Source organism: Tamandua tetradactyla, chromosome 13 (genome assembly GCF_023851605.1).
Source record: "Tamandua tetradactyla isolate mTamTet1 chromosome 13, mTamTet1.pri, whole genome shotgun sequence".
Taxonomy (NCBI): domain Eukaryota; kingdom Metazoa; phylum Chordata; class Mammalia; order Pilosa; family Myrmecophagidae; genus Tamandua; species Tamandua tetradactyla.
This window is the reverse complement of record NC_135339.1, coordinates 22,121,649-22,143,105: the sequence shown is the minus strand read 5'-3', so window position 1 is coordinate 22,143,105 and position 21,457 is coordinate 22,121,649. Positions and strand designations below refer to the sequence as shown.

The window sequence follows — 21,457 nt, the reverse complement described above, 5'->3', positions numbered from 1 at the left end:
TTCTATCTCCTGATGGTCTCTGTTCTTAGCTAAAATTCTCCAAGTTCATTCACTAATGTTAGTTCATGTCAGTGAGACCAAGTGAAACCTTTTGTTTCTGGCTAATCTCACTCAGCATAATGTCCTCAAGGTCCGTCTGTGTTGTTACATACTTCAAAACTTTATTCTGTCTTACAGCTGCATAATTTTCCATCATATGTATATACCACAGCTTGTTTAGCCACTCGCCTGTTGATGGACATTTGGGCTGTTTCCATCTCTTGTCAATTATAAATAATGCTGCTATAAACATTGATGTGCAAATGTCCATTTGTGTCCTTGCCCTAATGTCCTCTGAGTAGATGCCTAGCAATGGTATTGCCTGATCATATGGCAGTTCTATACTTAGCTTCCTTAGGAACCACCAAACTGCCTTCCAGAGCAGTTGTAGCATTTTACATTCCCACCAACAGTGGATAAGTTTGCCTCTTTCTCCACATCCTCTCCAGCACTTGTCATTTTCTGTTTTATTGACAATGGCCATTCTGGTGGGTGTGAGATGATATTTCATTGTGGTTTTGATTTGCATTTCCCTAATAGCCAAGGAAATTGTACATCTTTTCATGTGCCTTTTGGCCATTTGTATTTCCTCAATCCCCTTATTTTGACTTGCTGACAGACCTTAGAAGAAAATATGATGATCAATATAAGTGCATTTAATGACAATTTAGCTCTTTCCTATGTTACAGAAAATGATTTGAAATTTGGTTTTTATCCTAAAACAAAAGTGGCAAACATTTTGCCACTTAAAATGATGAAATGATAATTTTCAGATTAGTCATTTTCCAGTTATAAAGTGATATTTTCAAAAAATAAACAATGCAAACCTCAGAGAGCCAAAACAATTGCTCAGAGAAATAGTTGCATTTTTGCCATTTTTGAGCTTGGATCTCAAACACCTGTGTCCAGTAGTAACTGGAGAGAAATCACTGTTTCATGTTCCATTACGTAACTACCTAAACTTACTTCTAGATAAAACATGGCCCAAAAGAGCAACCATCTCATAGTTTTTGTGCAGTTTGATTGATTGTAAATATCACTTGTGTTCTCTATCCTCTTTGAAAATCTGACCCGTGTATTTCTTAAGCTTTTTCATATATATATTATATCTCTGTGTGTGTATATATGTATACATATAAATATGTATATATGTAAACACAAAGATCATATTTACATATATATTAATCTTAGATAGAATTTGGGATTTTAACATTTTTCAGCAAACCGCAATTAATTAGCTTCATAAATCAAAAGTTATAATTAGTTGTATTTCTGACTCACTAAGATGTGTCAGCTTCTGGATAAAAGGGGCTTACTCTTTACATCTTTTCAAATGTTTTTTATGCTGCATGTTTGATATATATATGTTTTTATGCTATTCCAAAAATATTCAAAAGATATAATTGAAAACATAACTAAATTTGAGTTTTTGACATTGAAGGTCACCCAATGCAATCTGCTTTCCTAATCTACATTTTACAAGTAAAGAAATGGAAACTCATCAAGATTAAATATATTGCTCAATGTTGCAAAGTAGCTGGGCCAAAGTCCAGATCAGAATTTGAGTATCTGGATTCCTAGCCCAGTGGTTATTTATTTCTTTTTCTTATGCCATGTTGCTTTATTATCTCTTCCTCTTTCTAATATTTTAGGGAGAATATAGTATCCTTAGTGTAAACTTTACAAAGACAAACATATTCACTTGTGCCACTTATTAAAAAAAAAAAAAAAGACAGACATACAAGATGTTTATACTGTAATTTGCCAAAAAACAGGTCGGAGCTTGAATTAGAAGCAACTTATTCTCATCGATACCTTTTCCACCAGAGGAGACACCTTGTATTTTAATTCTAGTCCATATTTACCTGGCTTATGAACCCTAAACTTTTTTTTTTTAATTTTTTTTTAAATACTAAAAAACACCAAATGCAAACATTCTTAACTTTTGATCATTCCATTCTACATATGTAATCAGTAATTCACAATATCAACTCATAGTTGCATATTCAACATCATGATCATTTCTTGGAACATTTGCATCTATTCAGAAAAAGAAATAAAAAGAAAACAGAAAAAAATTCATATATACCGTGAACCCTAAACTTTTCCCATGATTATGATTCATTTTAAAAATTCAAGAATTAATTTCATTGTAGATATTATTTAAGGGAATTAAAGAGTTTTTTAAAAATTGGTCAGTTTTATTGGCATATTTCACCACTTGATAATTTTTAGTTTCTTCCAATAGACAAGAACACCTAGAAAGTACAGTAATTCTATGAATTATTCTGTCTTGCTATGAAAACTAAAAGGTCTGTTTTCAACAAAGTTATTTTCAGAGAGATCCAGGAGGTGGGGAGCATTGAGTGGAGTTGAAGGATGGAGATAGAGGGCAGCAGCAAGTAAAGTGAAATATCATCATACCCTCTGGAATGTGGATGTTATATTCAGATATAAGGGACACGTGTTGAGTTGGTTCTAGCTTCAGAAAATTGTTAAAATCTTGTTTCAAGAGAGGGCAAGAAATGTAATTATATAGTTTCCTTCCCTCTCTAAATCCGCTATAATGTTAAATTTCTTTATGTTTATTACTAAGAGAATCACACTATTATTATTACCATACATTGGATTTCCTGTTAATATTTCTATCTACCATTCTCTTTATCTGGATTATTGTTTTTAATATTCACTTAGTAATATGTATTTCCTTCTTTTCCTTTTGTTTAGATGTCAGCAAAATAAACCCATGGGCCAAATCAAGCGCACAGTCACGGCCCATTTTTGTAAATAAAGTCTTGGTGGAACACAGCCTTGCCCATGCTTTTTCACAGGGTCTATGACTGCTTTCAAGCTACAGTAGCAGAGTTGAGTAGTTAGCAGAGATCATATGGTCCACAAACCTAAGACATTTACTTTTGGTCTTTTACAGAAAATGTTTGAAAGCCCTTGCTTTAATTGCCCTAGTGGAAGGTAAAGAGTTCTAGAGAGTGAATAAATATCACTAGCAAAGGAAAAGATATAGGAAGGCATAGGATTTGTATTCATGTTAGCTGGAAAGCCATGTAGTCAGAGTAAAAGTTTCATGGAGGTGAATAGTGAAAGACAATATAGGAATGATAAATTAGTGTTAAATTTATAGGATTTTCAGTGCTACATCAGGAACTTGAATTGCACTTTAAGAAATGAGCCATTTAAGATTTTTTTAAAAAGGAACTTTTCTTGCCAAAACAGGATGCTATAAAGTAATGAAGGTTATCAACTGAAGTAGTATTTATGGAACAGATGGCATGGTTGTAAGAGTATAGAGTAAAAAGGACATTGAACATTTAATTTAGGGACAGTGAGATAACAGTAAGTCCTAGATTCATCTAACAGAAAGAGTGAGAAAATATTTATTATTAAAACATACATATATTTGTTTGTTGGAGGGGATTAAGAGCTAATTTTTACCAAAAGTTTGAATAATGAAAAAGCATCATAACATGACAGCTTTATATGTATTCAAAGGAAGCAAGTGAAAGTTGGTGACTAGATATCTAGTAACAACTAAGTTGTCATCCCTGCCACAGTCACTTTCTCATTGGCTGTATTTCAATTGCAGGGTGCGCAGCTGCCATTCGTTATCTTGTCAGGACCTGTCTCTCTATAAAATCCTATCACCTCTGCTCTCTAAAATCCCTCCCTAACGTATACATACACTATCTCATGCAGAGTAAATCACCTCCATTTTCTTTGTCCTCTGAACCATGCCCAAGAAGTGCTTTAGCTCTCTCAAATTAAAAGGCTCATGAGCTAGTGTCACAGTTTCCAAACATTGTACTGAGGCACCCCAGGTTGCTACAGCAAACTTACAGATATGTTACAGGATATTTTACTTCAAGATAGTTCACAGTTCTATTGTTTACCAAGTACGTGGTGAAAATCAATGCAGAATAAGAAATGAGGGTGACAGGTATCCCATCGGAATCCAAGGTTTGAAGAATTGTACAGTGCCCCATAAGCATACTTGTTTAATTCTTACAAGCACTTGTTTAATTCTTATAACTACCATTTTACAGATAAGAATATTGATGCCTAGGAAGTAGCCCAAAGTAACCTATCTAATAAGTAGTCAGATTGGTAAATGGTTAAAATGCTGTGTTGTGTTGTTTTAAGTGTGTGTGCTTGTATTTACACTATACACAGCTATAAAAGTATGAACTATATAGCTTGTGCAATTTGCTGTATATATTTCTAGCTCATTGCTTTTAATTTCTATGTCAAAGTGCACATTCACCATGTTTTCCTTATCTTTTCCCCTACAAAAGGACTATGGGATGTCTCACAATCCTTTTTAATTTCAGCAAGGCTGTGGTAAATATCCATCCTCTTTCCTCTACACCTTGCTACCTCCCATCACATGCTTTTTTTGAGGAAATTATATGGGATGGAAGAAAAGCTGGCATCTACATACATGATATAGTTAAGATCTTAGGCATTTTAATCCTTAAAAAGATTAAATATATGTGGAATAGGTGATTTCATTTATGTTTCCAAAAGGAGCCACACAGGCAGGAAGATCTAATTCTTTTCTATTCCATTGATGCATTACATTCAATCAGTGATGAGCTATAAACTTTTAAAGCATTCATTACTGTATTTGTTCTAGCTTTCTTCTTTTACAGATTCTATTGCTGTCATTGATATGAAATAGTGCATATCATAACATTGTAATTGTAAATAATTTATACATTACTTAATGGTTGTCAAAGTTAGAGTTTTCCTTATAAGAAAACAGGGAAAACACTTTGTCATAATTCATATTGTATCCTCCTACTCCTACAAAGAAATGTATTTTGCACTGTCTGGGAGATTCACAAACATGTAAAACTCAGTAAGTGGAAGAAAACGTACTATATGGTTGTTATATTTGTTATTCTTGGTTCAATTTTATTCTTTTCTCAACCCATTCCCTGACTAGTGTTACTATGGCACCTTAGTTTTAGCATGGAAAGCAGAATAATTATGTTGTTAAGAACAGATGATAGTGGTGCATCTTAAGACACAAGTATCTAGTTATTCTCAGCCTTCCTCATCAATGTTAGTGTAACCTTGGTGTGGTTCTCTGGTTATCTAAATATTTTTCTGGTATCACACATCTTTCCTTGTTTTCCCTTTTGCTTCTATGGCTAGTGGTTTATACTTACTAAAATCGCTAGTCTTACATTCACTGTGTTCCTTTTTGAGCCTTATATGTATTCAAAGACATAATAGACTTACTCCCAACTATTTGTCTGTTTATTGCTTATTGTTTATTCAATGAATTCTGTTTATTGAATTAGCTTCTCATTATTTATAAACATCTATTGTTTGGGGATTTAATTAAACTGAATAAAATACTCTTATGTTTTACATAATTTTATCATAAAAGTAGTCGAGAGAGAAGGGACAAGAGGGCTACTGAGGTGGCAATTCAGGAGTGTGGCTGACCTGGGAGAGCCTTCTGCACCACATGTGGCAGCACTGGTTGCAGAGGCCAAGGAACCGAGAGGCAGAAAGCTGGAGCCTGTCGTGGAGGTGCAGAGCCCGCAGGAGTGCACAGACAGGAACGCGGGTCTAGGAAGTAAGCCAGGCCACCTTCCTTGGGCATGCTACCCTCACCAGTGCAGCCCTGTGATCGGCAACTCACCCCATATCCCATGCACCTGAACCCCATCACCTGCTCCCATACCCCGTGCTCCTAGTGCCCACACCCTTCCAGCCCCCAGTGCACGTACCTTCCCCACACCCCCACCCCAAGTGCAGCCCAACCCACCTCTTCTGCACACCTCACAAGCACTACCTCCTCCTCCCTGTTCCCTGAAGGTTATTGCCAGTGCATAAAGACTGCGAGCACTAACCTCTATACCTAGACAACTGCTGCCCCTTCCCCCCCACCCATAGTGTTGCAGAGCCTCACCCCACCCTCCCTGAGCTCAGCGCATCCATTTATGGCACTCCCAGGCCCACACATGTGCGCAGGCCCCCATTCACATCATTCAGCTGTGGGAATTGCACTTTACAGCAGTCCTAGAACGGTGCATATGTACAACCCTCAGCCTCATTTCCCAGCTCTGAGAAAGTACAGACCTGCACAGCCAGGTCACAGCTGCCACCAACCCATGAAGGCATAACACCGACCTGCTGCCACAGCTCTACGCGTGTGCCACAGCTCTTAGATCAGCGCATACCAGGGTTATACCCCCCAGACTGGTGCACCTGCACCCATACCTGCCCTGAAACAAATCACCGTACTGAGTGCCCACCTGTGCCCTGCTCCCCGCTGTACAACCATCCCGCAAACACAAGGGCTTAGACTACTGAAAGAAATCAACTCCTAAAGTAAGTCAGTCAAGATATTTACATGCCATGAAGCTGCAGAAGATCACTAAGCATGTAACAGTGCAAACAGATACAGCTCTGCCTAATGACCAAATTAAAACACCAGAGGAGATACAGATGTTGGAACAACTAATCAAAGATGTTCATACAACTCTACTTAATAAAATAAGTGGGATAGCAAATGACATAATGGAGATTAAGAAGGCAGTAGAAGAGCACAGAGAGGAATATGAAAGAATAAATAGAAGAATAGCAGAAATTACAGAGATTAAAGACTCTGTTGACCAAATAAAAACATACTTGAGGCACACAACGCCAGATGTGAAGAGACAGAAGAAAGAATAAATGATAAAGAGGATGGGATAATTGACTTTGAAGACTCAAAACAGCAAATGACAAAAAAGATGGAAAAAAAATTTAATGGGAACTCAGGGAAAATGATAGACAAAACAAAGCATACAAATATAAGAATCATTGGCGTCCCAGAAGGAGAAGAGAGGAGTAAAGGGCTAGGTAGGGTAGCTGAGGATATAATGGGGGGAAACTTCCTTCCCCATAAAGGACATAAATATACAAGTCAAAGAAGCCCAACGAACTCCAAACAGAATAAATCCTAATAGGCCTTCCCTGAGGGACATACTAATCAGCCTATCAAATGTTGAAGAGAAGCAGAAAATCCTGAAAGCAGCAAGAGGAAAACAATTTCCTACATACAGGGAAAATCAAATAAGACTGAGTTCTCATAACTCAGCTAGCACCCTGGAGGCAAGAAGGCAGTGGTATGATGTATTCAAGATCCTGAAAGAGAAAGACTTCCAGCCAAGAACTCTGTACCCAGCCAAATTGTCCTTCAAAATTGAGGGAGAGATTAAAGTTTTCACAGACAAAGAAGTCCTGAAAATATTTGTCAACAAGAGATTGGCCCTATGAGAAATACTTAATGGAGTTCTGCCAGCTGAAAAAAAAAAAAAAAGACAGGAGAGGGAGGTGTGGAGGAGGGCACAGAATTGAAGAGTACCAGTAAGTGTAATGTAGAGAATACAAAGAAGGCGGGCCACGGTGGCTCAGCAGGCAAGAATGCTTGCCTGCCATGCCAGAGGACCCGGGTTCGATTCCCAGTGCCTGCCCATGTAAAAAAATAAATTAAATAATAATAATTGAAAAAAAAGAATACAAAGAAAAAGGGGGGAAAGAATATATAGATCTGACAAATAAAAAGATAAGATCGTAGAATCAAGAAATGCCTTTTCAGTAATAACTTTGAATGTTAATGGACTAAATTTACCAATTAAAAGGTACAGATTGGCAGAATGGATTAAGAAACATAATCTGGCTATATACTGCTTACAAGAGACTCATCTTAAACACAAGGATACAAATGGATTGAAAGTGAAAGAATGGAAAAATATTTTCCATGCAAGTTGTAACCAAAAGAAAGCTGAAGTAGCTATACTAATATTGGACAAGATAGGCTTTAAATGTAAAGACATCATAAGAGACAAAGAAGGACACATTATACTAATTAAAGGGTCAATTCACCAAGAAGCTATAACAATCATAAATATTTATACTCCCAGTCAAGGAGCTCCAAAGTACATGAGACAGACATTGGCAAAACTGAAGGGAGCGGTAGATGTTTCAACAATAATAGTAGAAGACTTCAATATGCTACTCTCCTCTATATATAGGACAACCAGACAGAAGATCAACAAGTAAAGCGAGAAGTTAAATAACTTGATAAATGTATTAGACCTAACAGACATATACAGGTCATTGCGACTCAAAGCAAAGGTTATACATTATATAGTGCTTATGGAACATTCTCCAGGATAGATCATATGCTGGTGCACAAAACAGGTCTTTATAAATTTAAAAATTTTGAAATTATTCAGAGCACTTTCTCTGATCACAACGGAATGAAGCTGGATCTCAATAACCACCAAACAATGAGAACATTCACAAATATATGGAGATTAAATAACAGCCAGTGAGTCAAAGAAGAAATTGCTAGAGAAATCAGTAGCTAACTGGAGATGAATGAAAATGAAAATATAACTTAGCAGAACTTATGGGTGCTGCAAAGGCTGTGCTGAAACAGAAATTTACTGCACTAAATGCCTATATTAAAAAACAGGAAAGAGCAAATATCGAGGACTTAACGGCAAAGCTTGAGAAATGGCACTTGAGAAAGAACAGAAAACTAACCCTAAAGCAAATAGGAGAAGAGAAATAACAAAGATTAAAGCAGAGATAAATGAATGGGAGAGCAAAAGAACTATAGGAAGAGTCAGTAAAACCAAAAGTTGGGAAGATGGCGGCTTAACAATGTACACATTTTAGTTTGTCCTCCAGAACAACTACTAAATAATCAGAAACAGTACAGAACAGCTCCTGGGGCCACGTCAGTGACCGGACACACAGCGTACCCCAGTCTGGGCCAACTGGACCGGCTGCGCGCCTCCTCAGAACCGTGAGTTCCCCATGCTGCGGTGGCCAGCGCCCCTACTGCACAGGCTGCTTCCTAGAGGGGAAAGGAAAGAGACGTTACCGGCAGCAGGGGCTAAGCCCAACCAAACACCAATTGTGGAATTAATTAACAAATTCTGACTACTAAAAATAGGTACCCAGCTCAGGTGAACCTGGTCAAGGCGGAGGTCACTCATTGGGCTAACAGAAAAAGAGGAAAGGGGAGGAAAATGTAGGGAAACATCTTCAAGACCTTGTAATAGGAGGTACCTTCCTAAACTTTACACCCAAAGCACAAGCAACAAAAGAAAAAAATAGATAAATTTGAACTCCTCAAAACCAAATGCTTCTGAACTTCAAAAGACTTTGTCCAGAAAGTGAAGAGGGAGCTACTCAAAGGGAGAAAATATATGGAAATCACATATCAGACAGAGGTTTGATTTCCTGTATATACAAAGAAATCATATAACTCAACAACAAAAGAACAAACAACCTAATAATAGAATGGGCCAGAGATATGAATAGGCATTTTCTGAAGAGCAAATACAGATGGCTCAAAAGCACTTGAAGACATGCTCATTTTCATTGGCTGTAAGGGAAATGCAGATCAAGACTACAATAAGATACCACCTCACACCTATAAGAATGACTGCTATTAAACAAACAAGAATCTACAAATGTTGGAGAGGATGTGGAGAAACTGGGACCCTTATGCACTGCTTTTGGGAATTCATAATGGTGCAGCCACTATGGAAGACTGTTCAGCGCTTCCTTAGGAAACTAAATATCGAGTTGCCTTATAACCCAGCAATAGCACTAGTTGGTATGTATCCAGAAGAGCTGAAAGCAACAACACAAACAGACTTTTGCACACCAGTGTTCATAGCAGCATTATTCACCGTCGCCAAAAGATGGAAACAAACCAAATGCCCATCAACAGATGAGTGGATCAACAAAATGTGGTATATACATTCAGTGGAATATTATGCAGCAGTAAGACAAAATGATGTCTTGAAGCACATGACAAGATGACTGAGCCTTGAGGACATGATGCTGAGTGAAATTAGCCAGACATAAAAAGACAGATACTGTATGATTCCACTTTTATGACTTGCATAAAGGTATAATCAGATGCTTAAAATACAGAAGATAGGGGATTTAGGAATACATATAAGCTGGAGATGGGTGAACCATTAGCTAATTTAGTGGTTGAATACCAGTGTAAGGGAATAGATAGGGTGAATGTGATTCTCTAGTGGGTCTAGAAGTAATATTACTGTTTTGAAGGTGAACAAGATTGAAAGGGATTGTATAGACCTAAGTGTCCCACGGATTTGCACTAGAAATATGAATGAGTTCTTGTAAGAATTACTTCAAAGATATGATTCTTGTATAAAGAATGTTTAAGTCCAGGGTACAGGGGAGAACCGCTATTGCATGCTATGAGCTGTGTTCAAAAGGAAACCATCAGCACTACCACAGCAACAGCAGAGGTAAATAATGGCGTGAGGGAAAAGAAGAGGAGGTTTAGAGTTCCTATTTGTCGAGGGTATGTTTATTGGTTTTCTGTCTCTTGGGAACAATGAAATTATCTAAAATTGAGAGTGTTGATGGACTGTGGACTTTGGACCTTCTACATGATGCCTGATGAATGCAGGTAACTGAAGGATGCACTGACTGAGAAGTAGATTGGCAAACAATGGAGTATGTTTATAAACGAAGGTTGTGCTGCTACAAAAAGTAACAATGTTGTGAGGTGAACAGCAATGTGAATGAACACTTGGGACATTTGGCCAGACAGAATAAGCCAGAAACAAAAAAACAACAATGGTATGGTCACCTCTAGAAAATGCTTATAAGAAAACAGGGGCCTTTTAGAGCAGACACATTAAGTCCGGAGTGGTAATTATTATTTTTGGATTTTGAAGCTGTTTTATATATGTAAACTGATATTTAGAGATAAGAACAAAGCCAAAGTGGTTGGGGTTAATGTAATTCATAACATAGGGGTAAGGAAGACAGTTTCTGTATTTTAAAACCACACGTAATCTTTGAGACCAATGGAAGAAAGGTTTATTTGATCTGGAACTGAAATTTTCTGTAGTGTATAATCTAATTCAACCTATTTGTATAGCTCATTTGAACAACTGAATCACAGGAAGCACAGAATAAGAAAGAGGTCCTTTAATCCTGGAAACATTGTAATGCCTGGAAACATCCTAGAGTATATTAAGCAGATAATCAAAAAGTATTGGCAAAGTCTCCTGAACAAGGAGAGAAAGTCTATGGAACTATTAAACCTTACCATCAAGAAATCCCCTGATACTGTGTCAAATTTTAGGGATACCCAAATCAATAGGCCATGCCCTTGATCATGATACTTAGTCTTATGAAGCTTATGTAGGTAGTGGAGAAGCTTAGACTACCTATAGGCATGCCTAAGAGTTACTTCTGGAGGACCTCTGTTGTTGCTCAGATGTGACCTCAGTCTCTCTAAGCCCAACTCTGCAAGTGAAATCATTGCCCTCCCCGCTACTTGGGACATGACATCCGGGGGTGAAAGTTTCCCTGGTGACATGGGAGATGACTCCCAGGGATGAGTCCAGACTTGGCACCATGGGATCAATCATTACATCCTAACCAAAAGAGGGAAAAGAAATGTAATTAATAAAGTGTCAGTGGCAGAGAGAGTTGAAATAGTCGAGACACTACTCTGGAGGTTGCTCTTATGCAAGCTTCAGTTAGACCTTGCTACCTATCATAACCTGCCAACCCCAACCTGGACCATTCCAGCCAATCCTAAAGAACACCTAGGACAATATATAAGATTCCACAAGGGTTCCAGGCACTAGAGTAACTTTCCAGAAACCTGCAACCTTCAGATGGGTCCCTGGTCCAGATAAGTCCTGAAACCTACCCCAGCCTCTCCAGAACATCAGATAGTTCCATCTCCCTAACCCGTATTAATGACAGACCCTTCCAATATCAAAAATTTAGAATTGCCACAGCCTAAACACCCCTAAAGAGAGGTATGGAAAGATCAAAAGTGATGGTGGAATTATACATAGAAGATAGGACTTAACAAATGTATATGAATGCTGAATCATTAAATTGCTATCTCTTAGTCTCCAGTATTTTAAAGCAGCTAAAAGTAAAAGCCTAAAATTGTGAAATTGTAACCTATGTCAAAGTCTGAAATATCTTCTCCAACTAATGGTGGTGCTATGCTTTGAAATTTATAGTTTTTTGTATATATGTTTTTTTTCACACAAAAAAGGAAGAAAAGTCGATTGATTGTGATGATAAAAAAGTATTTAAGCCCTCTAGCCTCCTATATTCTGGAGCAGCTAGAAGGAAAAATATGATAGGATCATATGGTAGCCCATGACAAACTCTGGGATCTGTCCTTAACCACTTGTTGAAAACTATTGCTTTTTTATTTCTTTGCTTTGTACATATGTTATACTATACAATAATAAAAAAGGGTAATCAGTTCACCTCACCAAAAATTTTAAAATTTAAGAAACTATTAAACTTACCTATAATTTTTCTACCCAGATTTAAGTTATGTTGTAGTCCATCTAATTTTTTATTTGTATGATTTAGTATAGTTTATAATCAGCTGTACACACTATTTATATACCTTGTGTTTCATTTAACATTTTAACATACTCTCTACAGAAGTATTGTCAAACAGAAATATAATAGGAGCCCCAAATATAATTTAAGCTTTTCTGGTACTCATATAAAAAAGTTTTAAAAAGTTAAAATTATGTAAATAATACATTTTATTTAATCTAATATAACTAAAATATTTATCATTTCAACACATATTAATCATATAAAATTATTAATGAGATTTTTAACATTTTTTCATACTGTCTTCAAAATCTGGTGTATGGTTTGCATTTTACAGCACATTTTGATTTAGTCCCTAAATTTTCAGTGGTCAAAGTGGAATATAATCCTATGAAAACAATAGCATTACATTTAACAGAAAATTATCTTGTACTGCTTCAGTTTTCAAATTTAAATAAGCAAAATTAAATAAAATTTAATATGCAGGCTTCAATTACCCCAGCAACAATTAAGTAATAAAACAGCCAACTCTATATTATATATGTCGATTTTATTTCACCATTTATTCCTCTGTTGTTGGATATTTACACAGTTTCCAGGTTTTCAGTAAAGTAGCCCAGTGATGAGTACGTCCATGAATATACATTTTCCCATATTTTATATTATCTCTGTAAAATAAATTCACAGAAGTAGAATCATTGAGTTAAACAGCATGAATTCATTTATAGTACCTCATATGTATTTTAAATTCTTTTTGAAAAACTGTGTCTGTTGCATTCCCATCAGCAGTATTAATATATTCATTTCACAAACTTTCTTCATTATTAAATATTATGTCATTTCTTTAATTGCTAGAGAGGGGTGTTTGTCTATATAGTTATTGACTATTGCATTTTTCTTTTAATGGAATGCTTTTTCATGTTCTTGGTTCATTTATCTATTAGTGCCCTAATGTATCTGTTTTGATGTTTGTTCAATCAAGTTCATTGCCAGCTAAAGATAATAACTTTTTGTTATGTTTACCATAAATATTGTTCTGGTCTTTGTTCTTTGTTCACTTTTCCTCCCCTCCTGGTACTGGAAAAGAATCAGCTGAAATTTCATTTTTATATAGCAGATCTTTAGATAATCTTTTCTCTCCAGGCTTGAAAGTTACTCCCACTCCAGAAGCTTGATATTTACTTCTGTTCTTTGGTAGATTTTCTATGTTGGCTTTTGCTGTTTTTTAAGAAAAAAAAAAGCTTAAGTTTTAAATAAACTTTGCGTGGTATGTAATTGTGAGAAAAAAACACAAAATTTCAGGGTTTTAATCTTCAGTCAAATCCAGATGCTATCTAATTCATTATTTATAAATGATCTCCAGGGGGTTACTGACACCTCCTCCTCCTCCCCCCACCCCAATACACACTGTATTCAAAGTTTTTTTTAATTAGGTGGAGAGTTAGATGGCCAAGTAGGTTTAAGAACCCCTGATCTGAATGTTTCAAAATAATACGATCTATTTCTAAACTTAAATTCTTTTCTGACCATAATCTTTTCAGAAGCAAAGGACTTTTTTCTCTATCAGTTTCTAATTACCACTGACAATTATAGAATTAAACTTCCAAGAGTTGTAAATCCCTAAACCTTACATAGGTATGTATGTATACATATGCACATTACCTGTTCCTCAGATGATTGTTAATGGAAATAATAAAAAGAGTTTCTGCTCTTAGGTAAAGACCAAAAGAACCCAAATGATCACCTGGAACTAAGGTAAACACTGGAAAAGAATAAAAAGTGCAAGTCCTTTCCTTAAAAATTTTTAGTTTCTAACATTTCTGCATGTTTAACTTACCCAGAGAATTCCTTAAAGAGAGTGACTGAATGCCAGACCTAAGTATTTGAGATTTCCAAGCATTAAGTCTGGCTCTGCTAAAAATGGTTCCTCGGCTCTGCCTTAGTAGAATTTCACCGTAGTTTTGACCTCTGCCTTTCTGTTTATGAATTAAAATGCCCTCTTTCATTCTCAGTTCTCATTAATACTATCCAACCACTAAGTGTTAAAATCTACCTTACTTTTGGTTGCTTATTAGAACAAAGACTTAAGAGGATTAACTGTTGTATAGACTGAAACCCCTAATTAGAAAAGAACAGGATCTTCTTAGTTATATAGACTGTTTTTCTAAACGATGGCAGTGTTAAGTATTGGCTTGTTTTTATTGCAAACTTGACACTTGAAAAAATTTTTTTCTAATGCCGCTTCTTTTATTTTTGGTGATTCTATGGTCTGAAACAGGTGGCCAAGCAAGGATATAAATCAAGGAAGAAAAATTATGGTTGGCATCAATTTTTGAAGTCTTTACAATCTATCAGAGCACAAATCCCAAATTGTTTAAATACTAAATGTTTATTTAAAGAAAAACAAGAAACTATTCAAAACTGGAATTAATTTAAATTGTGGATTTGCCTCTTATTTAAGAACTAATCATTTTTGTACATTTTATAAAATTAACTAAATGAAAGTTACACACTCTCCATATCACAATATTCTTGTATTGCATTTTAAAATAAACTTCACATACAACATAGATACATTTGGTATGAGGCCATATTTTGACTCCAGAGGTATGCTGTGTGCTTCACCTTAAATTACAATCAGATGTATTGTTAGAAAAAATCAAATTTTCACTCTAAAGTTAGTGAGAAGCCTAATTATTTGACCAGATTACTATTTATATAGACCATTCTATAGATATCTGTGGTTAATTCACACCTGGCAGAATGCTTGCTCTGGAATGTTTTTATTTCATCCTGGAACAACAGTTTGGGGAGAAATAGGAGGGAAAAAATTTACACTCTTCTCATTAACTGAAAGAGTAAAAGCAAGAACATACATATTACTATGGAGACAAGATGTCATATAAACTGTTGATTTTAATTCTACAAATGACAGAAATAGCAAAGGAAGCAGCTTGGATGCTCACAGTTTGCAAGTGACATGGCATTTAGTTTTGTTTTTTCACTCAAGATGAAAACTTTTTAAAAATAGCATTCCTTAGACCGATACTTGTTACCTTCACTACTTGTTACAGTTGCATATTTGTAAAGTATTAGATTGAAATTTTTAGATAACAAGAAACTATTAATATTGTTATTAAAATAACATTTTATTAGAATTTCATTAAGTGCTTAAAAGTGAAAAAGACACTTACAGTGTAAAAGTCTTTCTTAATATCTAAGAATTTATAGGACAGCAAACCTTTCAAAGATGGATCCTAGTACACGTGAATCCTACCACAAAATTAATTCTTATAGTACTCAATATTGAAATAAGAAAGTAATAAAAAATCAATTTTATTCTTTTTAAACTTTTAAAAATTAGCATGGTAGAAATTGTTAGTCCCTGAGTCATAAGTACATGTTTCGCTAGTATTTTTGTAACTTTTAAAGGTTTCTTTTTCATTTTCAAGATTATTTCCTCTATTTATAAAACTGGCTCTTCTTCGCTCCTGGTTCCTGTTATGCTACCGCTTCTGGTTCTTTTCTATACTTATGTCCCTCCCAGCTTCTTCTCTTTCTCTAATATAGCCTTTTCTTTGAAAAGCAAAACTTCTCAACTCTTTCCTATCCTTAAAGACCGTTGCCTGCCCTGAGAAAACAACTACCACCACCAAAACAAAACAAACAAAAGTTTTTTCCCCTTTCCTTCTGAATTATATACTTAAAGTAAGGGTATGTTCTTTGAGTCATTTGAATCCAAGCTCTATCACAGATAAGCTATATGATGACCTGGGCCCATTCTTAACTTCTCTATCTTGATTTCTTTATAAAATGGTAGCCATCTCATAGGTTTGATAAAAGGAAAAAATGATAATAAGTGAGTAAATACACATAAACTTTAGAACAGGGCCTGCCACACAGAACAAATGTTCAGCAAAATCAGATTATTTTATTATCATTCATCAGTAAAACTCCCAAAATAATTTGTAATCCTTACCCTTACTTTTTATCATTCCTTACTTAACAACTGTCTATTTTTACCTTCATACTGAAAGTGCTTTCTTCAAACCATCAAGCACTGCGGCTTCTGCTCAGTCCTTTCTTCCTCTACACTGCTATAGCTTTGGGTACCTTTAAGTACCTTCTTGGATTTCTCTGTAACTCTGTTCTCTTCATTTGCCTTCTTCTTGGTCTCTCCTTTGCTTTTCCCCTTTCTTCGTCCATCCCCTAATATTTGTTCTTTTCAGTTCTGTCCTTTCTGCTATTCCTTTTCTATGTTATCTTCCTTGATAATTATAACTGCTATATATTTTTAATTTTTTAATTTTTTTAAACACGACATACAAACATGAACATTCTTACCATATGATCATTCCATTCTTGCTGTGTAATCAATAATTTACAATATCATCACATAGTTGTATATTCATCACCATGATAATTTCTTAGAACTTTTGCATCAATTCAGAAAAAGAAATTTTTAAAAAAAGGAAAAAAACTCATACTTACCATACCCCTTACCCCTCCCTCTCATTGACTGCTAGTATTTCCTTCTATCCAATGTATTTTAGCCTTTGTTTCCCCTATTTTTTTCCCATACCTCTTATCACTCCCTTTCATTGATCACTAGCATTTCATTCTACTAAATTTATTTTAACATTTGTTCCCCTTATTATTTATTTATTTCTAATCCATATGTTGTACTCATCTGTCCATTCCATAGATAAAAGAAGCATCAGACACAAGGTTTTCACAATCACACAGTCACATTGTGACTTCAAGAAACATGGCTACTGGAACACAGCTCTACATTTTCAGATACTTCCTTCCAGCCTCTCCAATGTACCTTAATTAAAAAGGTGATATCTATATAACGTGTAAGAATAACCTCCAGGATAACCTCTCAACTGTTTGAAATCTCTCAGCCATTGACACTTTATTTTGTCTCGTTTCGCTCTTCCCCCTTTTGGTCGAGAAGGTTTTCTCAATCCCTTGATGCTAAGTCCCAGCTCATTCTAGGATTTCTGTACCACATTGCCAGGAAGGTTTACACGCCTGGGTGTTGTGTCCCATGTAGAGAGGGGGAAAGAGGTTCTCTGGGGATGACTCTTAGGCCTAATTTTAAGTAGGCTTAGCCTATCCTTTGCGGGGATAAGTTTCATATGAACAAACCCCAAGACTGAGGGCTCAGCCTGTTGCTTTAGTTGTCCCCACTGCTTGTGAGAATATTAGGAATTCTCCATGTAGGGAAGTTGAATTTTCCCTTTCTCACCGTTGACTTTGCAAATACCTTTTTATTCACTGAATTATAACCCCTGTTACTATCACTTTCTTCCATGGCATTTCCAAGTCCAACTTTCTGATGAATACTTGGAGGTCCCTTAGCACCTCCACTTTAGTGTGAATACTTGAACAGCCTCTCTTTAACATCTAAGGTAGCTCTTATTCTGGATTTTTACTTTTTCTATCAATGTAGAACCAGATTCAAGATCTCTGTTATCCTTTGACTCATCTCCATTGCTTCCCAGGTCTTAAACAATTACCAGGTCCTATTTGTAATACTCCCAATGTGGTTTCCTTTTACAGAGTCATATGCAGGCTTTTATTAATTGGTGATGAATTATTGAAGTCTAGATTAACTTTCCTTTAAATTTTCTTTAAAGCTTTTCCTTTCCCTCAAGTAAAATTTCATTACCCATCATCCATGCTCAACCCATCCCTACATTGTATACCTTAGGAACTCTCAGCTTACCTCTCAAGACCCTTTGTGTTTTTAACTCAGCTGGCTTTCCAACTTCATCTTCTGTTATTGCTCTGTGTGTGTGTGTGTGTGTGCTCCTTCACACACTTCTGCTCCATCCAAACCAGTTTCATATGTAGGAATCCATGTCCTCTTTGCCTATACTTACTTTCTTTAACCTAGGAAATCATAAAAAAAAATTTTTTTTTTTTTAGCATGGGCAGGTTCCAGGAATTGAACCTGGATCTCCAGCATGCAGGCAAGATTTCTGCCACTGAGCCACTGTTGCACCACCCCATAAATACTTTTTTTTTTTTAATGTTTGGCAGGCTCCAGGAATCGAACGTGGGTCTCCCGCTTTTCAAATGAGAATTCTACCATGGAGCTACCCTTGCCCCAGCCCATAAATACATTTTACAGGAGTTTTATTCAGGTTAAAGTCATAGATAAATAACCTTTTTAAATATAGGTTTTCTGACAGGACTGTTTAATGTATTTTTTAATTGAGATATCTTTATGTACTATACAGTCCATCCAAAGTATACAATCAGAGGCTCACAATATCATCACGTGGTTGTGTATTCATCACCATGATCATTTTTAGAACTTTTCATTGCTCCAGAAAAAAAAATCTTACATCCCATACTCCTTACCCCTACTTCTCATTGACCACTGGTATTGCAATCTACCTAATTTTTTTTTACCCCTTATCACCCGCTATTTTTTTTTTACCTTATTTTTTACTTATCTGTCCGTACCCTGTATGAAAGGAGCATCAGCCACAAGGTTTTCACAACCACACAGTCACACTGTAAAAGCTATATAGTTATATAATCATCTTCAAGAATCAAGGTACTGAAATACAGTGTAACAATTTCAGATATTCCCTTCTAACTATTCTAATACACTAAAAACTAAAACAAGACAACCATATAATGCATCAGCATAACATCTTGACTCTATTTGAAATCTCTTAGCCACTGAAACTTTGTTTTGTCTCTCAAGAAGTCTTTCTCATTCCCGTGATGCTTGGGTCCCAGCTCATCCCTGGGAATCATATCCCATGTTGCCAGGGAGATTTATACCCCTGGTAGCCATGTCCCACATAGGGAAGAGGGCAGTGAGGCCACATCTGAGTGACAAAAGAGATTCTCTAGGTGTGACTTGTAAGCATAATTGTAAGTATGCTTGGCTTCTCCTTTGCAGAAATAAGTTTCATAGGGGCAAGCCCCAAGATCAAGAGCTTGACCTATTAAATTGATTGTCCCCAATGCTTCTGAGAATATCGGGTGTTCTCTAGATGGGGAAGTTTAATATTTCTTCCTTTCTCCCCAATCCCTCAAAAGGACTTTGCAAATACATTTTTATTCTCTGCCCACATTACTCTGGGATGCATCAGGGCATCACACTAACCTGTACAAACCAATAAGATCTTACTCCATATTCAATATTCCATGTAATTATGGTGTGTGAATAAATTGGCCATACAAGTTAAATTGGATAGTGTGCTACCAAAAATATAAATTTTACACTAAATAAACATCTCTTCCTTTGGTGTCAGACAGAAGTTGAAGTTTTAAAATATAGACCATATCATCCTTTACCCTGTATTCTAATTTGCCTTAGTCCTATCCAGTTCAGCTTCATTCATATCTCTAATCGAAGTCTGATCACTTTTTCAACTTTTTTTTAACAGTTGCTGTTTTGGGTAATGTTGACTTTCATAGCTTCAGAACTCTAAACTGTGGGTCTCAAGTGTCATACAAATACCCTAAGTCCTAGAGAACAGCCAGGTTATACACAAATAGCTCAGCGTCTCAGAATTTAGAATTAACAGTTAAAAATCCAGACTAAATGTGACTGCTGTAAGAGCTTGCATCTAAGAACTTTTGGAATAGGCCTTAACCTGATAACCTAAACTCGCAATTTCAATTCTCTGACTTTGTATATTATAGTTAGTCCATATGAGTGAGGCATGAGAATATTTGTCTTTTCGTTTCTTAATTTATCTCATTAAGCATTACTGTCGTCAAGATTCATTCACTTAGTTGCACTCCTCAATACTCCTTTCCTTCTTGCAGCTGCTTAATAGTCTGACAGGAATTTTAAATTAAAATATTTTCCTATTGCATTACTGAATTATTTTCTCATAACTGGCAAAATTCTGATTCAGAATCTTCCTCAAAAATTCAGTTTAAATATCACATGGGGTAATAAGCTATAAACTTAATAAACATTTTTAAAATAATTTGTTTCTTAATAAATACCATGCCATTTGTAAGAATGTAAACTTTTTATAACAAGGTAGATGGGTCAAATCTGCCTTCATTACTATTTCTCTAGCTTAAATGTAATAATTGTCTTGAATGAGGCTTTTCTCTGACTCCTTTCAGTACTAAACATATAAATCACATATGGAAATTATGTTTTTATACTCTAAGGTAGTGGCATATATCAAGCATTTAGTATTTATAAGGTGAACTTTTCTCCGAGTCTTATCCTTCTATTTATTGCCTTGCATTTTATAACTGTGTTTTACATAGGCTTTTGTATTCTGTATAGTGTTCATTTATTCTCATTATCAGTGACTCTGAAGTTGGAATTTCTAATTTTTCTTTCTTTTTCTTTATCCAGGGCTTTTTTCTTACAGTTTCCCCGGAATCAATATTAAAAGTAGCCCGCCATGCTTCTGAAAACAACAGAATTTTCACTTTGAATCTGTCTGCACCATTTATTAGCCAGTTCTACAAGGAACCATTAATGAAAGTTATGCCTTATGTTGACATACTTTTTGGAAATGAGACGGTACGTTTACCTTTTTTTAAAAAAGTATCCTTTTTTGTTTCTGTTTAGAAATATGTAAATTAAAATTTAAATATTGGTGAATACTTGAGAATTGCACAAAAAAATTTCAGTTTGCATCACACTAATAAACTATTTTCGTTATTAACTTCAGTGTATACAACCTTCCTATTTAGGAAAAATGTTTTTTTTAAAGTTAGATTTATTGAGGTATAATTTACATATAATAAAATTACCCTTTTTGCAGTACATTTTCATAAGTTTTTACCAGTGCATACACACATGTAACTACAACCACAATCAAGGTAAAGAACAGTCTCATGCTAAAACCTTCCCCTCACCCCCAGCTGTCAATATCCACTGATCTGTTTTCTGACCAGTAAAATAATGTTTTCCACTGAAATTTTCAGATAAAGTTGAAGGACATTTTAGTGGAAAATAAGTACCTTATGAAGTTAATTTTTCTTCAAATTTTGGTTATTTAATTCA

General features: G+C 35.5%; 1 protein-coding gene across 4 annotated transcripts in view; it reads left to right on the top strand.

Annotated features, from left to right (window-relative positions):
• ADK (adenosine kinase) overlaps positions 1–21,457 on the top strand; it is a 626,273-nt gene that overhangs the window by 403,595 nt on the left and 201,221 nt on the right. For all 4 annotated transcript variants that reach the window (XM_077124867.1, XM_077124866.1, XM_077124868.1 and 1 more), the window contains exon 7: positions 20,801–20,971. In XM_077124867.1, the coding sequence (XP_076980982.1) occupies positions 20,801–20,971 (171 nt within the window). The remainder of the gene's footprint in view (positions 1–20,800; positions 20,972–21,457) is intronic.